Source organism: Rhinopithecus roxellana, chromosome 18 (genome assembly GCF_007565055.1).
Source record: "Rhinopithecus roxellana isolate Shanxi Qingling chromosome 18, ASM756505v1, whole genome shotgun sequence".
NCBI lineage: Eukaryota > Metazoa > Chordata > Mammalia > Primates > Cercopithecidae > Rhinopithecus > Rhinopithecus roxellana.
The window spans coordinates 44,242,842-44,270,214 of NC_044566.1; the positions used below are offsets into that span (position 1 = coordinate 44,242,842).

The 27,373-nt window shown below is 34.0% G+C and overlaps 1 protein-coding gene across 1 annotated transcript in view; it reads right to left on the minus strand.

Annotated features, from left to right (window-relative positions):
• The window catches only part of RB1 (RB transcriptional corepressor 1), a 177,317-nt gene that overhangs the window by 103,129 nt on the left and 46,815 nt on the right, over nt 1-27,373 (minus strand). The window contains exons 5-11 of the mRNA XM_010363858.2: nt 25,420-25,458; nt 24,269-24,336; nt 12,910-13,020; nt 8,851-8,993; nt 4,481-4,558; nt 1,863-1,972; nt 861-938 (exon numbers count right to left, since the gene is read on the minus strand). Of these exons, the coding sequence (XP_010362160.1) occupies nt 861-938; nt 1,863-1,972; nt 4,481-4,558; nt 8,851-8,993; nt 12,910-13,020; nt 24,269-24,336; nt 25,420-25,458 (627 nt within the window). The remainder of the gene's footprint in view (nt 1-860; nt 939-1,862; nt 1,973-4,480; nt 4,559-8,850; nt 8,994-12,909; nt 13,021-24,268; nt 24,337-25,419; nt 25,459-27,373) is intronic.

The following is a 27,373-nucleotide window of genomic DNA, read 5'->3' on the forward strand; positions in this document are numbered from 1 at the left end:
CAACAGTGAAGAGACCAGATGCAGGTAGTAAGCTACTGCAAAAAAATCCAGGAGAAAGAGAACGATGTCTTGGACAAGAGTTGGGAGAACAGAAATGGAGAAAAGTAGATGAACTCAGGAAATATTTTGGAGGTAGATTATTCAACAAGCCTTGATAACAGATTTTAAGGTGGGAAATGAGAGAGGAAAAAGACATAAAAAAAATAGTTCTAATCCTTTTAGGTTGTATGCAGATCAAATAGTGATACTTTTAATTTTTTCTTTTTTATTTACTAAAATGGAACACATTCCTATTTTAGGTTATGTTCCTTAAGGATAGACAAAACTAGGTCCAATAACTGTATCTTCAGCAACTAGTAAAATGCCCAGCACACAAAGATTATATATATACATATTTTTTCTTTTCTTTTTTTTTTTTTTGAGACAGAGTTTCACTCTTGTCACCCAGGCTGAAGTGCAATGGCACAATCTCAGCTCTCTGCAACCTCCGCCTCCTAGGTTCAAGCAATTATCCTGCCTCAGCCTCCCGAGCAGCTGGGATTACAGGTGCACACCACCACACCTGGCTAATTTTGTATTTCTAGTAGAGATGGGGTTCCACCATATTGGCCAGGCTGGTCTCAAACTCCTGACCTCAGGTGATCTGCCTGCCTTGGTCTCCCAAAGTGCTGGGATTACAGGTGTGACCCATCGCACCTAGCCTTCAATATATATTTCTTACATGTATGTATGTATGAATGGATACATGTATTTCTTACATGTATGTATGAATACATAAAGAAACATGTGAACAAATCTGAAACACTATAAAGCAATGAATAACAAAATTATAATATAATTAAAAGTAGGAAAATTCATACCTAACTGGAGTGTGTGGAGGAATCACATTCACCTCTTCATCAAGGTTACTTTTTCGTGGTGTTCTCTGTGTTTCAAAACTAAATCACAATAAGCGAAGTCATTCACATACTGAAAATTTACAATTTGTGCTTTATGCATCAAAAAAGCAGTATAATGCTTCTGTTGTCTCATAAAATCATATAAAATGATAACTCAATAATAGATATGATAGAAAATAGATGACCCAGCTGCTGCTTAAATAAAATCTTTTTCACTATTGTTTTTAATTGTGGGTCTCTTTCCATTATGCTTATGACAAAGAGGTGTATACCAACCATTATTTTTTTAAAAGAGAAAGTCAGATGCTTTCTCCTTGGTGGTATTGATAACCAAACTGTTCAGTATTAAAAAGCATTAAAACTCTAGTTTTTCAATGCATTATTCCTTCCAAAAACTTTATATCCACTTAAATAAAATTTAAAACATTTTACTGTGTTTAACTTCTAAATTATGCATATTTTCAGTTTCATATTAAAAGAGTTCATGCTAAAGACACAAAATTAACTTTACTTATGATCAGTCAAAAATTTTAACAATCACTCTCAACCATTCCAATTTTAGGTTTCTACATGATAATAAAAGAGACTACACTTTTGTATTAACTTTTTTTAATAAACCAGGCAGGCAATAGTATATGAAAGGATACTAATAAAATAGAGACCACCACTATTTGCAGAAACTAGTTACTTTAGACATTATATTTTGGTGCACATTTTTAAAAATTATATTCAGTTAACTGCAAAAAGATAACTGTTATAGGACACACATTTCACATTAAATCTATATTTGTAGATAAGTTACATGCTTAAAATACTGTTAACCTTTTCTTTGTATAAAGACATTTGAAAGTAATTTGTTACAAATGATATCTAAAGGTCGCTAAGCTAAAAACTATATAATCTACCTATATCAGTATCAACCCATATCTAAGGCAAATCAATCAAATATACCATGTGCAATACCTGTCTATAGAATCAGTCTGAAGAGTCTTATCATGATCCAAAAATAATCTTGCATCTAGATCTTTATTTTTAAGATAAATTTCTTCATATCGTTTAGACAGACTTTCAACCTTGAAAGAAAAAAGTCACTGGAAATTATCCTTTACATGTCATTACATCTCTCAGAACACAGAGGAACAGATTTCATTAAAGAATTTTTTTACAATATACATTTAATTTTGCAATATACACTGAGTTTGCATGCAATATAAATAAGGTCTATCTAAAAGTGAGGTACAGAAAATTGCAATATTTGTTCAACTTTGATTTTAGGTCTATTTCATGCATATGAAAGATTTACTAGAATTTTAGATAGACAAAGATAACCAATGCTACAAAACAGTACCAAAGATAAAAATAGATACTATTATAACTGTTTAACTGCCAAGATTTTCCAAACATTCCATATATGCTTTACTTTTAATCTTTTTTTTTTTTTTTTTTTTTGAGATGGAGTTTTGCTCTTTTGCCCAGGCTGGAGTGTAGTGGCACAATCTCAGCTCACTGCTACCTCCACCTACCGGGTTCAAGCGATTCTCCTACTCAGCCTCCCAAGGAGCTGGGATTATAGGTACCTGCTACCACGCCCGGCTAATTTTTGTATTTTTAGTAGAGATGGGGTTTCACCATGTTGGCCAAGCTGGTCTTGAACTCCTGACCTCAGGTGATTCACCTGCCTCAGCCTCCCAAAGTACTAGGATTACAGGCGTGAGCCACCGTGCCCGGTCTACTTTTATGTTTATCAATACAAAATATTTTTTCAAACATTATTGCAAATCCTCTTGATTACATATTCTACCAATGTTTTCTAAACCCTTTGGTTCACTCCAGTACCCTTCAGTTAAGTATCTTGGGCAAGAGAAAAGTTTATCAGTTCAATTAACACACTTGCACAATTTATTCCCAATCTTAGATACTTTTTCAATTGCTAGAATTTGTAAATCTTTCATCAGTTCTGATCCATAATTTTTTAATCATACTTTAAAAACCAATGCCCAAGAGAAAGCTATTGGCATGCCTTCTACTGTGACTTTTAACACCAAAGTGATTCCAACCTGAGAGAGGTAAAATTGCATTCTAAAAGGAGAGATAGGAAGAAACCCAATTAAATGCAAACTTTTCATTAATCTTCATAAATGTATTAGATAGAACAATAATCTGTGCTTAAGTTTAATCATTGTTCCTGTCCTACCTTAGTTGAGGCACTAATTACCAGTCATCTATTGATTGACTATATTATGTGAAATATTGGAGAAAAAGTAAAATTACTCTTAAGATTTATATTAAAACTGTAATCCTTTTAAAGGAAAAAAAAGATTGCTATAACAGATTTTAAAGTTATGAACAGCCTATTTTTTGGTACCAAAAGTGGTAACAAGACTCATTAATATAACATTTGGTCCCTTCTTGCCTCTTCAGTACCATATTTTAATTGTTCTACCCTGTATCCCAACCTTAATGAATTACTTAATAGTTCACTGATCAGACCATACTATCATACATCACTGCACCTTTGAATCTATAATGTCCCACCCTTGTAAATGCTGTATCTGTAATGCTTACTCAGATTTGAAATCACATCATCTCTAAACTATATTCCACAAAACCTATCAGCCCCAGTTTGGATTAGGTACTCTCCTTTGAGATATCGCAGAACCCTGTGAATACTTTTATCACAGTCTTGTAGACTCCTGTAATGGTCTGTATCTTTGTCAGCCTCTCCCACTAGCACTTTAAGGATAGTGACTGAGAGTGAAATCTCTGTATCCATAGTATCTAGCACATGTCTGACATATATTAAGCATTCAAAAAATATTTGTTGAATTAATAACTTAATTCAAAAACTAGCTATCAATTCAGGTTACAGAACTAGCAGTCTAGATATTTTATTTCATGCCTTTTGGTCATAGTGACTAATACTAAGTGCTTCTAAAACACTGGTTTTGTTCTTCATCATTTATCACAGCATCCTTTTCTCCACATATTGCACCTTACCATGCAAAGCTCTGTTATTCTGTTCTCATTGGAAAGACATTTGTAGGAAAATGCAAAACAAAACAGATAGATGGATGGACTATCACAAAAGTAAAACACTTCTGCAATAGTCACAGTCATTTCAACAAATACATTTGTATTTTCAATTAAGTAGTTCCTAAAAGTCCTCAAAAGAGATGTTCCACAATATAGTAATGCCAATAATGTAGATGGCATTAATCATGGTTCCTACACTTAATGATGCTTACCAAAGCAAATGTAACTGTGTATATTTAGCTATTAATATTTAGCTATTTAATGGTATTTAGAAGTTTAAAAGTCTATACTTTGGGTTTTGAAAAATTTCAATAAAGATTGATTTCTAGTATAAATCACAAAATGATGCTAATACATTTGATTATCTACTCAAAAGCTTTATGTTAACTATACAAAAGTTAGTTTCACCACAATTCAACTTGGCTAGATTCTTCTTGGGCAAAAAAAAAATTTTGATACACAGTAAATTGATCTAAGAAAGTTAGACAATTATCCTCCCTCCATAGTCTCAAAACATTAATGTTTTATTAAATTTCCTTTCAGATTACCTCTGGAAGCCCATTAGATGTTACAAGTCCAAGAGAATTCATAAAAGGTATAAAATTTTTGAAATAAACATTTTTCACCTGAAAAAGATGAAATTACAACATGATCATTAAAATGTAAAACCAAATCTAATCTCTGTCACTATTAACACTAGAATGAAAGTGTTAACTGACATTTTATCAATGACATCCATTCAAGATAGTGTAATATTTATAATTAATTCAATTATTTACTTTTTAATGCATATGAAGGTAAGTAGGAAACTGTTAAAGAAATGGGATTTATGGGAAGACAACTCCTTGAAACCAATTTCAATATTCCACATTTAACAAATGATAAAAAGACAGGACACAAAAAAATTAAGCAACTTGACTCGTGGCAGAGTTTGGATTAAAATCCAGTCTGTCTACCATCAAAGCCAAGGCTCTTTTCACTTTTCTACATTGCCTCTGATTTCTCTCTAGAGTATATTTTTGGACATTTCACTCATAGGTCATCTGATATCTGCTCAGAAAATATCAAGTCAATTTTTAAGCATAAATTAAAAAAAAAAATTTCACACCCAAAATTAATACCCAATAATTCATTTCAAAACCAAATTATTCAGTGGTGTCTTCTGATGGAGAAAACTTCTTAATTTTCATGTACTTAAATTTATCAATTGTTTATTTTATAGGCTGTGGGTTTTGTGACCTGATTAAGAAATATTTATCAGGCCGGGCGCGGTGGCTCATGCCTGTAATCCCAGCACTTTGGGAGGCCGAAGCAGGCAGATCACTTGAGGTAGGGAGTTCGAGGCCAGCCTGACCAACGTGGAGAAGTCCCGCCTCTACCAAAAATACAAAAAAAAATTAGCTGGGCGTGGTGGCACATGCCTGTAATCCCAGCTAGTCAGGAGGTTGAGGCAGGAGAATTGCCTGAACCCAGGAGGCGGAGGTTGCGGTGAGCCGTGACTGCGCCATTGCACTCTAGCCTGGGCAACTAGAGCGGAACTCCGTCGCAAAAAAAAAAAAAAAAAGGAAAAGAAAAACAAAAGAAATATTTACCTAGCTTTTGATAATAAAACTTTTTTCTATCAAAAAATTAAAAATAAAAATGTTTTGTGGGAGTACACGTGGTTTTATGCAAAAGCACCCTATAATTAATATGGATCTTAAAAAAACCATACACACACACACACACACACTCAGAAAACCTGGAGTTATATTCCTGGCCATTTTATACTTGCAGTGTGTTAACAGAATTTTAAACAATTTGCTTTTCTTTATTTATCTTCCTTGCCAAACTTGGAGTTTACATTTATTAAGGTGGGAGTAATTTAATATCAGTTCCTACCTCTATTTCCCAAATAAGTTATAAGAATTAAGTCTCTGAAATACTTATTAGTTTTGTTTCCTAATTAGCTTACATTTACCTAGAATATTTATAACGTAACTAGTTCTAATTAACTAATTAGTGTGACTAACCAATAGTTATATAACCATAAACAAACCAATTAGTTATATATTAGGTATATAAACCATAAATTATATATAAACCATATATATACCATAAATTAACCAATCAAAATGACTAACCAATAGTTATATAACCATAAGTGCAATATGTAGTTAATGAGGTGTCAGTTAAAATACCACCTAAGCTTTTAACTGACTGTACTTTAAAAATCGTAACTATGAAGATTCTAAATTGTAAGAAATTCTTTAAAATTAAAAGTAGAAAAATGGTTTATTCCTAATCTTAAAAATGAAATTTTTCAAGTAGTTCTGAAATCCAGATAATTAACAATCAGGAATCAGAAAACTATATTTGCTGCTATTCATTATCTTATGAATAAGCAACAAACCCAGAGTAAAAAGAAATATTTCAACTACATTTGTCAGCTTATTTGTAAAGATAATTTGTAATTCTAGAAAAAGAAAGCATATATATTTATATGTATATAAGTATACATATTTATATGTACTATTAATATTTCTACATAATATGTTTTCTTTTCTAGAATTTCTTTTTTAGAATATATAAAGTTGATATATCTATATCTATACAAAGTTGACTCTTGAACAATGCAGAGTAAGTTAGAGGTGTCAGTCCCCCATGCAGTAAAAACATCTGTGTATGACTTTTTTATTTTTTATTATTTTCCTAGAGAAGGGGTCTTTCTATATTGCCTAGGCTGGAGTGTAGTGGCTATTCACAGGTGCCATCACATGCATTACAGCTTCGAACGCTTGGGCTCAAGCCATCCTTCCACCTCAGCCTCCCAAGTAGCTGAGACTACAGGTCTATCGATTACTTTTGAGTACCCAAAATTTAACTAACAGCCTACTGTTGACTGGAAGCCAACCAATAACATAAAGATTTGATTCACATATATTTTGTATATGTACCATATATACATACTATATATATATATCATCTTATGATAAAAATAGAGAAAAGAAAATATTAGGAAAAGTGTAAGAAGAGAAAATACATTTACAGTAAGTTTATGTCATCTGTTAACAAAAATCATCTGCCTGAAACAGCAGGCAACTGAAGCTATAGACCTCAATCTACAGTACATATCAAGCAATTCAACTTTTTCTTGTAACGTCATGATTTTTCTCTGCTTCTTCGGAAAAATTCCAGCATCACTAGTGCAACTCCTTATGGGTCCTATGGTGTTATTCAAAGTTTATGGTATTGCACTAAACATGATAAAAAATAGTGAAAACCTCAATAAGTCACTTTTTATTGCAATATTCAATTTATTGGAAAGATGAACTCACATGGAGATGATTAGTGTCATGTGGCAGCTTTTTAAGAGGATACAACACTTGAGCTTACCGCAATAGCAACAGGCTACAAAATTATTACAATAGTACAATATGGACTAGTTAATTTTATGAAATTATGACTTAATATTGCATCTTCATGTTTGTTTACATTTCTTGTGATTGCAAATGGCACCATGTACAGTCTGTGCTTGTATAAGTTTTGATAAATTTTAACTTTTTTAATAGATTTGTATATATTTTATGGTATAGTAAATAAAATAGACTAGTATCTACATACATTTTATGCATTCATGACATGACTTTTTCTTAATTTTTTCAGTATTTCTAGGCTACATGGCTTGCTACAAGTTTTTTCAAATTATTGCAAATCTCCAAAAATTTTTCTAATATATGTAATTAATTAAATCTGTGTGTAAGTGGACCCACGCAATTCAAACCTGTTGTTCAAGAGTTAACTGTATATTTGTTGAAATTAGTAAGCCATAGTGCAAAAACTATGATATAGCTTGATAAATCATTCTAATACTTCTTAAACTAGATTTTAGGACCACACTCCCATTCCTTCCCAAAGTTAACAGAGAAATTTCAAAGATGTAACATTTTTTACTGCTATCTGGTGTTAGTGATTGTGGACAATAAAACAAATTACGAAAAAAACTGTATGGTAAAAAGGAAAGAAGCAGTAGTACCAGATATCCCAAAGTCTAATGGAGACTCTGTTAATAATAAGCTATCAGTCCCTGGAAGCTTGTTTACTCACTATAAAAAGGAGATTTAATACATTATTTGTAAGATTCCTTCGAAGAGCCACATTCTATGAGCAAGATAAGTAATTCATATGTATTCTCCAGCAGTTATTATGTGCTGTAATATTTAGAAAGAGAGTAATTATAGAAGGCCAAACAAATTTAATGTTGGTATCACTTATCACTAAACCAAAACACTAGAGCACCAGAGTTTTCTAAGCAGGGCGTTTTTGATTGGTTGGTTGGTTTTTAGAGACATAGTCTCACTCTGGTGCCCAGGCTGGAGTGCAGTCATGCAATCATGGCTCACTGTAACCTCAAACTTCTGAGCTCAGGCAGTCCTTTTGCCTCAGTCTCCCAAGTAGCTGGCACTACAGGCACATGCCACCATGCCCAGCTCATTTTTTTTAAATATGTATTTTGTAGAGACGGAGTCTCACTATGTTGTTCAGGCTGGTTTAGATCTCCTGGCCTCAAGAAATCCTCCCACTTCAGCCTCCCAAATTGCTGGCATTACAGGTGTGAGCCACCACGCCCAGCCTTGGTAGGATATTTTAAAACATTAGGGGTATCAGTAACCTCAGAGGAATAAAATAAAAAACTACATTTGAAAACTATTGTCTTGATTATATACTTTTCAGTGATTCCAGAGTGAGGGAGCTACTCTCTTTAAAATCAAAGTAACTAAATATAACAAATTAATTTTTTCTAAATATTTTACTACTGCAAAAGAGTTAGCACTAATTACAAAAAACATGCTCATCACAAAAGAAGTAAACATTGTTAGGGAGAACTTACATCTAAATCTACTTTAACTGTTTTAAAGAAATCATGAAGTTAAATTACCTCATCTATATTACATTCATGTTCTTTACAGAGAACTTCAATAATTCTTGTATCATTTTCTAGTTGTTTTGCTATCCGTGCACTCCTGTTCTGGCCTCGCCTGGGTGTTCGAGGTGAACCATTAATGGGTATAACAGCTGTTTCTGTAAAAGTGGAAATTAGATAAGAACAATTGTACATCCATCATATAAAATAATGAAGTATTCTAACTATAACTTAGGTCAAAAATAATCTTGGTAACCTTTCTACTACTTTTACTTATTAGAAGGATAACAATTTCATCCATATCTACTACGAATTATGTACCAATATTAGTTTTTGTCACCCCTCTTCTACTCTGCTCCCAAACAGCCCAAAAAGAACTGTAAACTACAGTCTCATAAACAAATACAAAGAGAAGGCATGCAAATAGCCTACTTTCAAACTAAATCTAAGTGTATCTTAGTCTGCAAGAGGAAAAAAATGTTTTCTGTCTTAGAGTTTTAAAAATAATTAGCAAATATTTCTGAATTCAATTTCTAGACATAGCATAAAAACAATATTTTAAGTTTTAGTAAATTATGATGTCTTTAAAAGATAGGTATAAATATATTATAGTAAATAATATGATAATAAACTGTGATTTTAAAAAATCTCCTGGATTATTTTGAGCATTCCCAATCCAAACTAAATACAGGTTCAGCTATTAAAAATATTACAGATGGCCAGGCGTGGTGGGTCACGCCTGTAGTCCCAGCACTTTGGGAGGCCAAGGCAGGTGGATCACGAGGTCAGGAGTTCAAGACCAGCCTGGCCAACATGGTGAAACCCCGTCTCTACTAAAAATACAAAAATTAGCCAGGCATGATGCTGCATGCCCATAGTCCCAGCTACTCGGGAGGCTGAAGCAGGAGAATTGCTTGAACCCGGGAGGCAGAGGTTGCAGTGAGCCGAGATCGTGCCACTGCACTCCAGGCCTGGGTGACAGAGTGAGGCTCTGTCTCGGAAAAAAAAAAAAAAAAAAAAAAAAAAATTACAGATGATTAAGTATAAAAAGTATGTATTGCCTCTAGATCCAATCAACAACTTACAAGAAATTGAGAGGACAGAGGAACATGTTAAACTATACCACAGAATATGATCAGCAAAAACCACACTGTGGAAAACTCAAGACAATCTGATTATTTAAAAAATAAATTACAAGGAAAAAAAGAAAGGATGGAAGAGAAACTTTTTTTTTTTTTTTTTTTTTTGAGGCGGAGTCTTGCTCTGTCACCCAGGCTGGAGTGCAGTGGCCGGATCTCGGCTCACTGCAAACTCCGCCTCCCGGGTTCACGCCATTCTCCTGCCTCAGCCTCCCGAGTAGCTGGGACTACAGGTGCCCACCACCTCCCGGCTAGTTTTTTGTACTTTTTAGTAGAGACGGGGTTTCACTGTGTTAGCCAGGATGGTTTTGATCTCCTGACCTCATGATCCACCCGTTTCGGCCTCCCAAAGTGCTGGGATTACAGGCTTGAGCCACCGCGCCCGGCCGGAAGAGAAACTTTTAAAAGAGTTTTTAAAACATGTCAACCAATCACAAAGTATAAATCTCATTTTGATTCTGATACAGTCAATCTGTAAAAAAAAATTTAATTATTTTTACATGAAAATCTGAGCACTTTGTAGATATTCAGTAACATTAAGGAGTTACTAGTTATTGATTTTTAGGTGTGATAACAAATGGCACTGTAATTACACTTTTTTAAAAGTATTTTTTAGCCAGGCGCGGTGGCTCAAGCCTGTAATCCCAGCACTTTGGGAGGCCGAGACGGGTGGATCATGAGGTCAGGAGATCGAGACCATCCTGGCTAACACGGTGAAACCCCGTCTCTACTAAAAAATACAAAAAACTAGCCGGGCGAGGTGGCGGGCGCCTGTAGTCCCAGCTACTCGGGAGGCTGAGGCAGGAGAATGGCGTAAACCCGGGAGGCGGAGCTTGTAGTGAGCTGAGATCGGCCACTGCACTCCAGCCCGGGAGACAGAGCGAGACTCCGTCTCAAAAAAAAAAAAAGTATTTTTTAGAGATACATACTGAGATGTATAAGGATGAAATGGTATGCAAAGATGTACTTCAAAATAACACAGCTGGGGGAACTGAGCAGGCGATGGGGCTACAGATTAACTGTAAGTTATCTGTTGAAGTTACATGATAAGTACATGGAGGCTTATTACACTACTGTCTATTTTTGTATTCATTTGAAATTCTCTACAACAAAAGTTAATTAAGAGTTACCATATTCAGTCAGTTCAATAATACCGCATGCTGATTTCTCTTTAACAGAGCACTTAGAGAATTCAAATGTACATTTGAATTATCCAAAAGAACAAAGATTGTCAACCTAAAGTAACTTGCAACATCAACTTATTAAGTTACAACATTGAAAAAAAGTGGGAAAAGAGTACATAAAGGAAATTTATAAAATTTGGGAGAAAATTTGAAGTATATTTGTTTTCTATATAGAAGGTTTCTTTCTTTCTTTGCATGCGGTTTCTGCTAAATGATGGTTTCTGCCTTCTCTGCCAAACCATGTTCAACACACTTTCAAAATTCATTTTTCCACTAAATTCTTGTTCACAAAGTTTAATGAGGCTTCATCCTTCCACCCATTTCAACAACACTTTGAAACGTCCATGTTATCTATTATTTTTAGCATTAATACTTTCATCATTTCAGAAGCAAGGAGTTAGTCTGACCTTAGGAAAGTTTACAGTTTTCTGTATATAATAATATAAGTGACTTTGAAATCCTACTCTTGAGGCCATGAAGGGAAGCAATTCTAGGTTAAAAGGAATATACCTTACTCATACTTCTTCTTCTTTTTTTTTTTTTTTTGAGATGGAGTCTCCCTCTGTTGCCCAGGCTGGAGTGCAGTGGCCGGATCTCAGCTCACTGCAATCTCCTCCTCCCGGGTTTAGGCCATTCTCCTGCCTCAGCCTCCCAAGTAGCTGGGACTACAGGCGCCCGCCACCTCGCCCAGCTAGTTTTTTGTATTTTTTAGTAGAGACGGGGTTTCACCGTGTTAGCCAGGATGGTCTCGCTCTCCTGACCTCGTGATCCGCCCGTCTCGGCCTCCCAAAGTGCTGGGATTACAGGCTTGAGACACCGCGCCCGGCCACTCATACTTCTTTAATGCTATCTAATTATATTAGCAAGTTATTTTTATTTAAATATACTTCCCGTCTCATCACTCATCACCCACTGAAATAGTATGAGTTATAGCTTATATACAAAAAAACACATAGTTATTACAACATCCAATAGTAATAAAAACTTAGTTGGCCGGGCGTGGTGGCTCAAGCCTGTAATCCCAGCACTTTGGGAGGCCGAGGCGGGCGGATCACGAGGTCAGGAGATCGAGACCATCCTGGCTAACACGGTGAAACCCCGTCTCTACTAAAAAATACAAAAAACTAGCTGGGCGAGGTGGCGGGCGCCTGTAGTCCCAGCTTCTCGGGAGGCTGAGGCAGGAGAATGGCGTAAACCCAGGAGGCGGAGCTTGCAGTGAGCTGAGATCTGGCCAGTGCACTTCAGCTTGGGTGACAGAGCGCGAGACTCCGTCTCAAAAAAAAAAAAAAAAAAAAACTTAGTTAAGCTGTTCCCATGTAATAGGCCACTCTTTCCCACACAATTTCATTCATATCTTTTTCTTGTTTCTTGCTTTTCTTCACTGGGCATGCCCTCTCCCAACATATTTACTGAGAATCCCTTTCCCCAGTCCTAACCACTCTTCCATGTTAGTTTCAAATACTACTTCTTTTATATGGTATTCTTTGGTCTTCCACAGCTGGAAAAACTTTCTTGTCTCCTGAACCTCCATTTGTTGTATTTTGAGCCAAACCACTTTCTACCATATACTCTAATCATTTGTTTACATGTCTTATCTTTCCTTCTATAACTTACACTACTTAAGGGCAAAGCCCATGTCTAATTTATTTTTTATCATCCTGTCAGCCTTAGAACCATGTTTGGTACCCCCTAGACATTCAATAAGCAACTGCCGAATGATAAAGTAAAAGGGGCGTAAATTAAATACTTACTATATGGTTCTTTGAGCAACACAGGAGGTGAGAGTTTAATAAAATAGTCAAGGACACATAGCATTAACTGAAATGAAATCACCAGATCATCTTCCATTTGTAATACTTCCCCTGAAAAAAAAAAAATTTACATTTTTAAAGAAAGTTAGAGATTCAGATCTCTGTATCAGAGAAAATTGTAGGGTAGAGTATATCCATAAATTCATTCCTTCAACTATGAGCATGGTAAAGATTTTCTTTCTTTTTTTTTTTGCAAAAAAAAAATCTGTTTTAAAAGGTAAAAAATATATAAAATAGAAATATATAAAGTTATGGAGTTATAAATCAAGTGGTAAGTCTACTATGAGAATTTTACATTTAAGTATTTCTATAATAATTCTGTAAGTCTAAAATCATTATAAATTTTGCTTTTTAAAATTTATTTGGGCCAGGCGTGGTGGCTCACGCCTGTAATCCCAGCACTTTGGGAGGCCGAGACGGGCGGATCATGAGGTCAGGAGATCGAGACCATCCTGGCTAACACAGTGAAACCCCGTCTCTACTAAAAATACAAAAAATTAGCCGGGCGTGGTGGCGGGCACCTGTAGTCCCAGCTACTCAGGAGGCTAAGGCAGGAGAATGGCATGAACCCGGGAGGCGGAGCTTGCAGTGAGCCGAGATCAGGCCACTGCACTCCAGCCTGGGCAACAGAGGGAGACTCCATCTCAAAAAAAAAAAAAAAAAAAAAATTATAATTCTAATTTTATAAATATTTTCTTTATGTGTGTATAATAAATATTTTATTTATAATATAATAATTAGAATTAAAATATTTAATTCCAACTTTATAAAGTATTATATTTATTATATAAAATTACTAAGTTTATTAGAATTTATTCTAATTCCAATTATTTGATTTATTCTCACTATCTAAAAATTTAAAATTATTTTATTTATAAAATTATGATTTTATTCCAATTATTTATATCTAAACCTTATATATTTTAATTTCAACCCCTCTAAAATCTTACAATAATCAAAACCATTAAGAGATAACAAAATTAGTTGATAAATTTAAAGTCATCTATAAAATAATTGTTCACCATAAAATCTTTAAAGTTATTCAAATATATACACAACTAGATGGCTGTGAGAAAAATAAATGCATGTAACAGATACCCAAGAAAACAAATAGTGTAGCTACATAAAATATACAAATCATGATAAAACACACACTATTACATAGTGTTTTATTTTACATTTTATTTTACATGATAAAATAACTATTAGAAATTTGCTTATGGCTCCATGTTATACATTATTTTTAAAAGAGAAGTTCAATTTGATTCACTTTCTATCTTCTGAGTATCTGACTGCTAAACCAGTAAAAATCTCAATAAAAACTGGAAGTGCAGAAACTTTGTGAGAAAACAGATAACCTTGCATTTTTATAGGTTTTCTAGATACAATGGTACGGTGCAAAGCATATGTTTGCAATATATTCACAAATAAGTTATTTTAAAATACCATAGTGGTAAAGAACGATATCAAGGATTTCTAGGTAAAAACGGTAAAATGAAGTCAGATGAAAGAATCTCTCTCTCAAGTACATTGTTTTGCTTTCATTTTATTAGGTATTAAAGTGCTGGTACCAACACCAAATGAGAGACTGAGAGAGACTAACTCAAAGGGTATCCTCATCTTTTGCTCTCTGACTTGGAGGGAGAAACTGCTGCTGAGAGAAGGGTAAAATGGAGGAAGTAAACAACTACAGCTTATTTTTTTGACAGCATAGAGACTCTAGCATACTGTGTTGAACCGGGGACAATTTGAATCCCAAAACAATTCTGCTATAGAAAAAAGATAAAACTGCCACTAAGTGTTTTGTTATAAAGTTCATTCTAACAAAAACTCAGAACGACAACTGCTTGTATGATTACAGTTGAATTATCTACTTTCTCCCTTACCTCCTGACTAAACGTAGATATAATAAAAATGCCTGCTCCCATACCATAGCTCTTTGGGGAACATAAACAAGTCACAGATTAAGTGCAGAGTGAAGGGATATTCACTCACATTAAATCAGAGAAAACAGAACGTCAAGTCAGGGTTACACACATACAGTCCCAGCAATATGAGGGAGAAAAGCACAGTGATTATTAAACATAGAAAATCAAAAAAGAATCACAACATAAGAAGGGGGAAAAAAATCAGACAGAGAACCCAACCTGAAAGATAATCTAAAAGAAGAAAATGCCCTGAGTTCCTGCACTAAGAACTTAACGAGCTGAGGCTGATTTGAGTGATAACTCCAATTCTCCCACATGGGTCAGTCTAGTGGTCAATTAAACTCTCTCTACTGCAATGCCACAGTCTTGGTGGATTGATTTTGTCTGTGCAGCCAGCAGGACGAACCCATTGGGGGAATACACTTTTCCTTTACATTCCTTATCACAAATGTAGTTAAGTATTTCTGTGATTGTTCATTTAATGTCTATCTCCCTTACTTGACTATAAGTTCTATCTGAGCAAGGACCATATATATCTTGCACTTCATCCTAGCACCTAGTATCATGCTTGAGACATTGTAGATTCTAATAAATAACTGTTGAATCAATAAATAAATGGTAATATTGAAGCTTCTCCTAATCATCATCTTACCCTCTCTGATGCACAACCATGACGTTTAGTCACCTGTAATGTACTATATGAAATGTAAACATGCCTCTGAAATAAGAGGGTAGCATCACCATCACCATCTCATAGCTTTTACGTGGCAGCCATCACTAAGTATACCCCTCCCTGTAGAGACCTGATGCTAATCTAGAGTCCTTCTTAACACAGTGGGCCAGAAAGCCACTAGTAATTGATCTGGGTTACCGGGAGAGTTAAAATCCACTTGCTATTCTCAATATATTTGTTTGGTGATCCAAATACATATTATTGAATAATTCAGTCTATTATAAATCTAATTCAATAAAAAATCATAAAAAGGGACTTAATGAACAAATTATATAAAAGCAAGGAACTAGACAAGCTAAGAAAAAAGCTGAGGACCAAATAACACCATTACAAAAATAGTTAAACTCAAAATGGAAAAAATGCTTGAGATAAAAACAGCCAATACTTAGGAAAACAATTTTAAAATTCAGAATAATATGAGAGAAGACAATAAATAGGGAGAACAAAAGCAATCCAACATAAGAAAATGTTCCCAAAATACAATGGTATAGAACAACCTAGCTGAATAGAATATTTTTAAATAGAGTATGTTAAGATTTTCTAAAATGAACAGCAGAACCTTCAGTTTAAAAAAGGATATGGTGCTCAAAAAAAAAAAAAAGCTACTACAGAATAACATAATCAAGAAATATTATCCTGGTTAAGGTATTAAACCTCAAAGTTTAAAAAAAATTCTTTAGGAAGTAAATGAGGAGGGGAATTAAGCTAGTCTGTTTTCTTAACAGCAATGTTCAATGCCAGAAAATATTGTCCTTAGGGAAACAAAACATGACACAAGAATAGAATACATGACAAAGCTGTCCTTCAAGTATAAAAGCTATAGATATGACTCATAAACATGTCAAACATAAAGGACATGGAACCAAAAAGCATATTTTTAAAAACTTCTTGATGGTAAAATACAGCCAGCTAAGAGACGAATAAAAATAAAGAACTGAGAAATGGAAAAACTATGACATAGGAGTTACGATAACCTTAGAATCCATGTAAACACAGAACTGAGACTAACCAAGTACAATAATTATAATGACAAAATAGAATTTAAATGTTATAATACTTGATAACGTCATAACAATAAAACGTACTAATCTGAAAATGGAGAGGGGGAGGCAACAGGTAGAGTGAGGACAGTAACCTTCTTCAAAGCAGATTAATGTATATTGCTTTAAATAAAAACACAAAGACTGTAACCTCTTAATTTTTTCACATTTTTTCATAATCTTAGAAAAATATTTTTTGAAATAATATCACTTAAAGTGGCAAAATACTTATCTAAATTTAAACAATTCTTTCCATTTCTCTTTATTTTCTTCTGTAAAGTTTCAGTGAAATTAATTTTTATATTTTGAAGGTAGCACTATAATATGAACCTAGTTTTAGAAAATTATATTCGTGAATGCACTCAACTACCCATCTTTTTAATCAAAATGTATATATGAAGATATATCTGGAATGACAATTACATAATTTTTTAAATTTTAATTTTTGTGGGTACATAGTACATATATTTATGGGGTATGTGAGATGTTTTGATACAGGCATGCAATGTGAAATAATCACATTATGGAGAATGGGATATCCATCTCCTCAAGCATTTATCCTTTGAGTTACAAACAATCCAATTACACTCTTCAAGTTATTTTTAAATGTACAATTAAGGTATTATTGACTAAAGTCACCCTGTTGTGCTATCAAACAGGTCTTATTCATGTTTTCTATGTTTTTGGACCCATTAACCATCCTCACCTCCCCCAAATCCCCCTCCATTCCCAGCCTCTGGTAACCATCCTTCTACTCCCTAGGTCCATGAGTTCAGATTTGAGTTTTAGATCTCACAAATAAATGAGAATATGTGTTTGCCATTCCGTACCTGGCTTATTTCATTTAACATAATGATCTCCAGGTCCATCCATGTTGTCGCAAATAACTAGACCTCATTCTTTTTTATGGCTGAATAGTACTCCATTGTGTATATGTACCATATTTTCTTTATCCATTCATCTGTTGATGGACACTTAAGTTGCTTCCAAATCTTAGCTATCGTAAACAGTGCTGCAACAAACATAGGAGTGCAGATATCTCTTTGATATACTGACTTCCTTTTGTTGGGTATATACGTGGCAGTGGGATTGTTGGATAATATGGCAGCTCAATTTTTAATTTTTTTGAGAAACCTCCAAACTATTCTCCACAGTAGTTGTACTAATTTACATTCCCACCAACAGTGTACAGGGATTCTCTTTTCTCCACATCCTAGCCAGCATTTGTTATTGCCTGTCTTTTGAATATCAGCCATTTTAACTATAGTGAGATAGATATCTCATTGTAGTTTTGATTTGCATTTCTCTGATGATCACTGATGTTGAGCACCTTTTCATATACCTGTTTGTCATTTGTATGTCTTCTTTTGAGAAATGTGTATTCAAATCTTTTGCCAATTTTTTGGTCAGATTATTAGATTTTTTCCCATAGAGTTGTTTGAGTTCCTTATATATTCTCGGTATTAATTGCTTGTCAGAGGGGTACTTTGCAAATATTTTTTCCATTCTGTGGGTTGTCTCTTCACTTCATTCATTGTATCCTTTGCTGTGCAGAAGCTTTTTAACTTGATGTGATCTCATTTGTCCATTTTTGCTTTGGTTGCCTGTTTGTGAGGTATTGCTCAAGAAATTTTTGCCCAGACTAATGTCCTGGAGATTTTCCCCAATGTTTTATTATAGTAGTTTCATAGTTTGAGGTCTTAGATTTAAGTCCTTAATCATTTTGATTTGATTTTTGTATATGGTGACAGATAGGGGTCTAGTTTCATTCTTCTGCATATGGATATCCAGTTTTCCCAGCACCATTTATTGAAGAGACTGTCTTTTCCCCAGAATATGTTCTTGGTCACTATCAAAAATGAGTTCACTGTAGGTGTGTGGATTTGTTTCTGGGCTCTCTATTCTGCTCCATTGGTCTATGTGTCTGCTTTTATGCCAGTACCATGCTGTTTTGGTTACTACAGCTCTGTAGTATAATTTGAAGTCAAGCAATGTCATCTTTTTGCTTAGGATAGCTTTCGCTATTCTGGGTCTTTTGTAGTTCCATATAAATTTTAGGACTGTTTTTTTCTGTTTCTGTGAAGAATGTCATTGGTATTTTGATAGGAATTGCATTGAATCTATTATAGATTGCTTTGGGTAGTATGGACATTTTAACAATATTAATTCTTCCAATCCATGAACAACATAAAATATTTTTCCATTTTTTTGGTGTGCTCTTCAATTTCTTTCATCAGTATTCTATGGTTTGTATTATAGAGATCTTTCACTTCTGTGGTTAATTCCTAGACATTTTATTTTATGTGTAGCTATTGTAAATAGGATTACTTTTAAATTTCTTTTTCACACTATTCACTGTTGGCATACAGAAACACTACTGATTTTCATATGTTGATTTTCTATCCTTCAACTTTACTGAACTTGTTTATTAGTTCTAATAGTTTTCTTGTGGAGTCTTTAGGTTCTTCCAAATATAAGATTGTATCATCTGCAAACAAGGATAACTTGACTTCTTCCTTTCCAGTCTGGATTCCCTTTATATCTTTTGTCTGACTACCCTATCTAGTACTTCCAGTACTACGATGAATAACAGTGGTGACAGTGGACATCCTCGTCATGTTCTAGATCTTAGAGGAAAGGCTTTCAGTTTTTCCCCATTAAGTATTATACTAGCTGTGGGTCTGTTATATATGGCTTTTATTATGTTAAAGTATATTCCTTCTATCCTCAGTTTTTTTCGGGTTTTGATCATGAAGGGATGCTGAATTTTATCAAATGCTTTTTCAGCATCAATTGAAATGATCATATGATTTTTGTCCTTCATTCTGTTGATATGACATACCACATTGATTTGTGTATGTTGAACCATCCTTGCATTGCAGGGATAAATCCCACTTGGACATAATGAATGATCTACCTAATATATTATTGAATTCAGTTTGCTAGTGTTTTGTTGAAGATTTCTGTATCAATATTCCTCAGAAATACTGGCCTGTAGTTTTCTTTTTTTAGTGTGTCTTTACCTGGTTTTGGTATCAGGGTAATACAGGCCTTGTAGAATGAGTTTGGAAGTATTTCTTCCTACTCTATTTTTCAGAATACTGTAAGTAGGATTGATATTAGTTCTTCTTTAAATGTTTGGTACAATTCAGCAGTGAAGCCATCAGGTCCCGGGCTTTTCTTTACTAGGAGACTTTTTTATGGCTTCAATCTCATTACTTGTTATTGGTTTGTTCAGGTTTTGGATTGCTTCCTGGTTGAATCTTGGTAAGATGTACATGTCTAGAAATTTGCCCATTTCTTCTATATTTTCCAGTTTATTGGCATATAGTTGCTTATAGACGCCACTAATGGCTTCTATAATTTTAGTTTCTGCAGTATCAGTTGTAATATCTCCTTTTTCATTTCTGATTTTATTTGTATCTTCTCTCTTTTTCCCTTAGTTAATCTAGCTAAAGGCTTGTCAATTTTGTTTAACTTTTAAATAAAAACACTTTGTTTCACTGATCTTTTGCAATTTTTTTTTCATTGCAATTTCATTTATTTCTGCTCTGATCTTTCTTTTCTTCTACTAATTTGGGGTTTGATTTGCTCTTATTTTTATACTTCTTTAAGATGCAATGTTAGATTGTTTGAGTTTTTCCTCTTTTTTCACCTATAACTAACCCGCAACCAACATCATACTGAATGGGCAGAAGCTTGAAGCATTCCCTTTGAAAACTGGCACAAGACAAGTATGCCCTTTTTCACCACTCCTATTCAACAAAGTATTGGAAGTCCTAACCAGAGCACTCAGGTTAGAGAAAGAAATAAAGGGCATCCAAATAGGAAGAGAGGGAGTCAAACTATCTCTGTTGCAGATGACATGATTCTATATCTAGAAAACCCTATAGACTTAGAGCCCAAAAGCTCCTTCAGCTGATCAATAACTTCAGTAAAGTTTCAGGATACAAAATCAATGTATAAAAATCACTAGTATTTCCATACACCAATAAGAGCAAAGCTGAGAGCCAAATCAAAGGCAATCCCACTAAAAATTGCCACAAAAAGAATACACAGGAATACAACTAACCAGGGAGGTGAAAGCTCTCTACAACAAGAATTTCAAAACACTGCTCAAAGAAATCAGAGATGACTCAAACACATGGAAAAACATCCCATGCTCATGGATAGGAAGAATCAATATCATTAAAATGGCCACACTGCCCCAAAAAATTTACAGATTCAATGCTATTCCTATCAAACTACCAATGGCATTCTTCACAGAAATAGAAAAAACTGTTTTAAAATTCAAATGGAACCAAAAAAGAGCCCGAATAGCCAAGGCAATCCTAAGCAAAAAGAACAAAGCTGGAGGCATCACGTTATCCAACTTCAAACTATACTACAGGGCTACAGTAATCAAAACAGCATGTTACTGGTACAAAAACAGGCACTTTTTTTTTCAGAATAGTGTAGACCAATGGAACAGAATAGAGCACCCAGAAATAAGGCTACACACCTAGGACCAGCTGATCTATTTGACAAAGCTGACAAAAACAAGCAATGGGGAAAAGACTCTCATTTCAACAACTGGTGCTAGCATAAGTGGCTAGCCATATGCAGAAGATTGAAGCTGGACATTCCTTACACCATGTACAAAAATCAACTTAAGATGGATTAAAGACGGCCAGGTGTGGTGCCTCATGCCTGTAATCCCAGCACTTTGGGAGGCTGAGGTGTATGGATCACCTGAGGTCAGGAGTTCAAGACCAGCCTGGCCAACATGGTAAAACCCCATCCCTAGTAAAAATACAAAAATTAGCCGGGCACGGTGGTGCACACCTGTAGTCCCAGTTACTCAGGAGGCTGAGGCAAGATAATCACTTAAACCCGGGAGGCAGAGGTTGCAGTGAGCCGAGATTTTGCCACTGCACTCCAGCCTGGGCGACAGAGTGAGACTCTGTCTCAAAAAAAAAAAAAAAAAAAAAAAAAAACAAAAAAGATAGATTCTGGACATAGGAATGGGCAAAACTTCATGATAAAGACACCAAAAGCAATCACAACAAAATCAAAAATTGACAAGGGGGATCAAATTAAACTCAAGAGCTTCTGCTCAACAAAAGAAACAATCAACAGAGTAAACAACCTACAGAATGGGAGAAAAATTGTGCAAACTATGCATCTGACAAAGGTCTAATATCCAGCATCTATAAGGAACTTAGACAAATTTACAAGAGAAAAAAAATCAACCCCATTAAAAAGTGGGCAAGGCACATGAATAGACACTTTTCAAAAGAAGACGTAGATGCAGACAATAAACATATGAAAAAAAGCTCCATATCACTGATCATTAGATAAATACAAATCAAAACCACAATGAGATACCATCTCACACCCGTTAGAATGGCTATTACTAAAAAGTCAAAAAATAACAGATAGTGGTGAGGTTGCAAAGAAAAGAGAACACTTATACACTGTTGGTGGGAGTGTAAACTAGTTCACACATTGTAGAAAGCAGTCTGATGATTCCACAAAGAGCTAAAAGCAGAACTACCCTTGGATCCAGCAATCCCATTACTGGGTACATACCCAAAGGAATATAAATCATTCTACCATAAAGACACAAGCACGTAGATGTTCACTCCAGCACTATCCACAATAGCAAAGACATGGAATCAACCTAAATGCTCATCAATGACAGACTGGATAAAGAAAATGTGGTACATAAACACCATGGAATACTATGCAGCCCATAAAAAAGAATGAGATCCTGTCTTTCACAAGAACATGGATGGAGCTGGAGGCTATTATCCTTAGCAAACTAATGCAGGAACAAAAAACTAAATACTGCATGACTTCACTTATAAGTGGGAGCTAAATGATGAAAACTTAAGAACACAAAGAAGGAAACAATAGACACTGGGGTCTACTTGAAGGTGGAAGGTGGGAGGAGGGAGAGGAACAGAAAAGATAACTATTGGATACTGGGCTTAATTCCTGGGTGAAGAAATAAGCGGTACAACAGACCCCCGTGACACAAGTTTACCTTTGTAACAAACCATCACACGTACCGTTTTTTTAAAAAAAGAAGTTTTCCTCTTTGTGATGTAGGCACTTACAGCTATAAACTTCCCTCTTTGTACTGCTGTTACTGTATCCCATAGGTTTTGGTTTGTTATGTTTCCATTACCATTTGTTTCAAAATTTTTTTTAATTTCCCTCTTAATTTCTTCATTGACCCATGGTCATTCAGGAGCATATTGTTTAATTTCCATGTATCTGTACAGTTTCCAAAATACCTTGTTATTAATTTCTAGTTTTATTCTATTTTGATCAGAGAATATGCTTGATATTATTTCATGCTTTTTTAATGTTTTAAGCCTAACACATGGTCTATCCTTGAGAATGAGCAAATGCAGAGGAGAAGAATGTATATTCTTGGATGAAATGTTCTATAAATATCGATTAGATTCATATGGTCTATATAATGCAGATTAAGTCTGATGTTTCTTTGTTGTTTTTCTGTCTGGAAGATCTGTCCAATGCTGAAAGTGGGGTGTTGAAGTCTCCAACTATTTCTATTGTATTGGGGCCTATGTGTCTCTTCAGCTCTAATAATATTTGCTTTATATATCTTGGTGCTCCAGTATTAGTTGCATAAATATTTAACACTGTTATATCCTGTTGCTGAATTGACCCCTTTATCATTATATAATGACCTTCTTTGCCCTTACAGTTTTGTTCTTGAAATCTACTTTGTCTGATACAAGTATAGTGACCCCTGCTCTTATTTTGGTTTCTGTGGCCATGGAATATATTTTTCCATCCCTTTATTTTCAGTTGGCATGTGTCTTTATAGGCAAAGTGTGTTTCTTGTAGGATACAGATCAAATGGGTCTTGTTTTTCTTAATTGGAGACTTTAGTCCATTTACGCTCAATGTTATTATTGATAAGTAAGGACTTACTCATGCCATTTTGTTATTTGTTTTCTGGTTGTTTTGTGGTCTTCTCTTCCTTCTTTCTTTCCTTTCTGTCTCCCTTTAGTGAAGTTAATTTTATCTGGTGATATGCTTTAGTTTCTTGCTTTTTATTTTTCATGTCTACATTGTATGTTTTTTGGTTTGAGGTTACTATGAGGCTTGCAACTACTATCTTATAACCCACTATTTTAACTGATAACAAGTTAACACTGTTTGCATAAACAAACAAAAATAATAAAAACTCTATACCTTAACTGCATCCCAATTATGTAATTTTAATGCCAATTATTCCTGGGTAGATTTTAGGTAATTTTTCTTTGTGCTTTCCTGACCAAAATTATTTTATTTGAATTATTTTTCATGAGCAAATACCATTTTTATGAAAACAGTAACATCATTATTTAAAAAAACAGAACGGAAGGAAAGATGGAATATTAGAAACATAAATGAAATAAAGCATTTCCAAGGTTGTTTCTAGTACCAGAATTAAAAGAACTTGCTAACAGTTAATAAGCCATGCAGAGAATGAGAGAGGAGTACATTACTCAATAAAAATTAGGGAATTCAGTCCAAAGGAATGCCAATTTAATCATTACATTTGAAATATTAGCATTTAATAAATATAATGAACTTACCTTTAGCTAATAAAAATGTGATCCAAGAAACTTTTAGCACCAATGCAGAATTTATTTCAGTAGATATCCTATTAAACAAATAGAAAGCAGAAAAAAACAGGAAAAATATATCACTGAAAGAAAGTTTTCCAGATATACTTTTTCATTGTTTCTTGTTGTGCATTTAAAAAAAAAGACCTTAGTTAAATGCATAATAGAATGCAGTCCATTTTAAATGCATAATTTACACCTGAATTTATCTCTATTCATTTAATGTTTCTATATCTTATAATTCTAAGATATGATATTTAGCCTATAGAACAGTATACATTCTTGACCATGAGAAGCTGCAAAAAAAAAAAAAAATTAAGAAAAAAAGTATATATTTTGAGAGAAAAATTTTGTAAAAGAAATACTGAATATTTCAATTCTAATATAAAAATATATAAAAGACATAGTATGCTATAATATACTTTGTTTCAAATTACCTTAATATTTTTTGCTCTTTTTTTCTGATTAATTATCAACACTGAGCAGAAAAATGAAGGTTTGGATGACTTTAGTTTGCCAATTTAACACTTTGCCTCGATAGTCTTTCCATAGACACTCACTTGTTGGAATTAATAGACTGATATCAATTAATCAGTAAATATACAATTTCCCTTTATATTAATAATCTGCAATACTACTCCAATGGGGCAGAAAATCTCATGTACTACTCATTCCATTTCCAAGAAAAAACTCTGGAGCTCTATATTGGCATACTGTTAGAGCACGCATTATACATTTAAAATAATCATTTGGAAATTTTAATACAGATTTTTACATTTATTCTTACACAGAAATTATGCTGATTCTTAGTTAATAAAGTGCCTGTAACAGACCCTCCATAAAGATTTAGTCAATGAATTTGCATTTTTCTCAGAGTTGGTGATATGTTGCCCTGAATCAATTCCACCTTATTAGTTCTTCCTTGTAGTACAAGGCATGCATTTTATATTATTTTCTTTGTGAGAAGATAAATAATCTACACAGGACTTAAATCTATGGGCTTAATTTATGAAGTAGCCTGCTATAATCGATCAAACTAACCCTAACTATCAAGATGTTTGAGATTATTCCAGAAAAATCTTTATTTTTAAGTGAAAAATAACATTCTCTGAACTACTTACGAACTGCTGGGTTGTGTCAAATATATAAGTTCACATGTCCTGAAAAGAAAAACATTATGACTTTTTAACATTTTTTCATAGTTTAGAAGTCATAGTAGTTTTCTCATGCTTTATTCACCTTCTTTTAAGAACTATACATTTTAAAAACAAAAAATGTATAGCACTACAAAACAAAGTTCAAGTAGATTTTCCCAATTTATGACATCTCACATCACTGTAATACCTAATTACAGTGACTGAACTCCCTATGTTCATTTGTAACACTGTATTTGGTTAGAATCCTAGATCAGGTCATAAAAATCTATTTAACTGCTAGTCATATACATTCATATAGCCTACTCTGAAATAAACAGGCTTTGGTATCACAGTTAATCCTCTCAATTACTCTTCAAAAAAAAAAGGTATAAATAAGATAGAAAAAATCCTGCTGATCCACCTAAGGTTAGTAAAGTTTACTCTAAATTGTCTCATATAATTTGTCAATAAAAATTTTAAGTCCCTTTTACAAAGTCCTGAGTGGTCTTTTGAGGCCAAATCCGACTGTTGCTCCCTAGTTTAAAATCATTCAAGGAGTTTCCACTGCCTGCAGGGCAAAGTCCAAGATTACTACCAATCTGATCCCTTCCTACCTTTCAGCCATTAGCAATATCAAAGTACATCCTGATATCACTGCTTTGGCTTTGTACACATGCTAATCTCTAAGATGCTTGCTCCCAGTTCCCACTCATTTTGCTTGGTGAATTTCTGTTTTTCTTGTAAACCCTTTTCCGACATTGCCTTCTATGGTTTTTTCTCTGACCAAAATCACCACTATAGTTACCCTTCACCCTTAAACATATACAATGTAATGCTTTGTCCACTATGTAATTTCTGCTTCTTACAACAGAAACAAACATCCAAGCAGATTCCTTATCCCAGACAGCAGAGCAAACAACTTGGAAGCATCCAGTCAAAATTACTATAGCAGGAAAAAAAATCAGAACTGTACCCCAAATCACTCCTACCAATGAGTCCCCAAATTCTATATCTAGAAAAAAAAAAAAAAAACCCTGATGATTATAGATCTTGAAGTACTTATATGTATAGAATACTCATTAAAGTTGGCTTAAAGAAGTTTTTGCTTGCTTTGTTTACTAGAGAGGTAATACATTCTCCTTACAAATGTAAGTTACTCATATAAAACTTGGGTTAACATTTTGGTAAACTTCTCTCCAGTCATTTCATTGTATGCATTAGTGGTCTAGGTTCCTTCCTTACACACAGTTATAATCAGAGTATATCCTGCTTCGTTTGTTTAACATTAGAAGCACTTTCCAATACTGCCATTATTCTTTATCACATTTTATTTTATATTTATAACATTTTATGTTTAGATACGTTTAATATTTATTGTTTAACTTCAGTTGTGAATACACAGTTGTTTCCAGTTTTTCAGGGGTCTAAATAATATTGTGACCAAAAAAAATCTCTAAAGCAACGTTGTATTTAGGATTATATTAAAATAAGCTACCAGATATGAATTAAAAGGTCATAAACAAGTTTAAAGACTAGAAAAAAATGTAGACAGTCACAATTAGGTAAATTTTAAAAGCAAAACACACACACACACACACACACACACACACACGCACACGCATATAATACTCTACTCAGTGTGAAACAATACCCAAAGGAAAGAAACATTCTAAAACACGAAAAGTGATTCTCTCCACCGTTGACATTTTGGTCGATTTGTATTTTATTTATGGCTTTCTGTGTTTTCAAAGTAGTCTATAATTAGTTCATGCTTGTTATGCAAATTATTTAGATAATTTATCTCCATTAATAATTAAAAATTCCCCTTTTTCCTGTGCAAAAAGCTTCTATTCTCGTCAAGAAAAGACCAAAAAAAAAAAAAAAAAAAAAAAAGATGGCCAATGCTACCATATTACAATTAAAACCAGGGGCAAGAAAA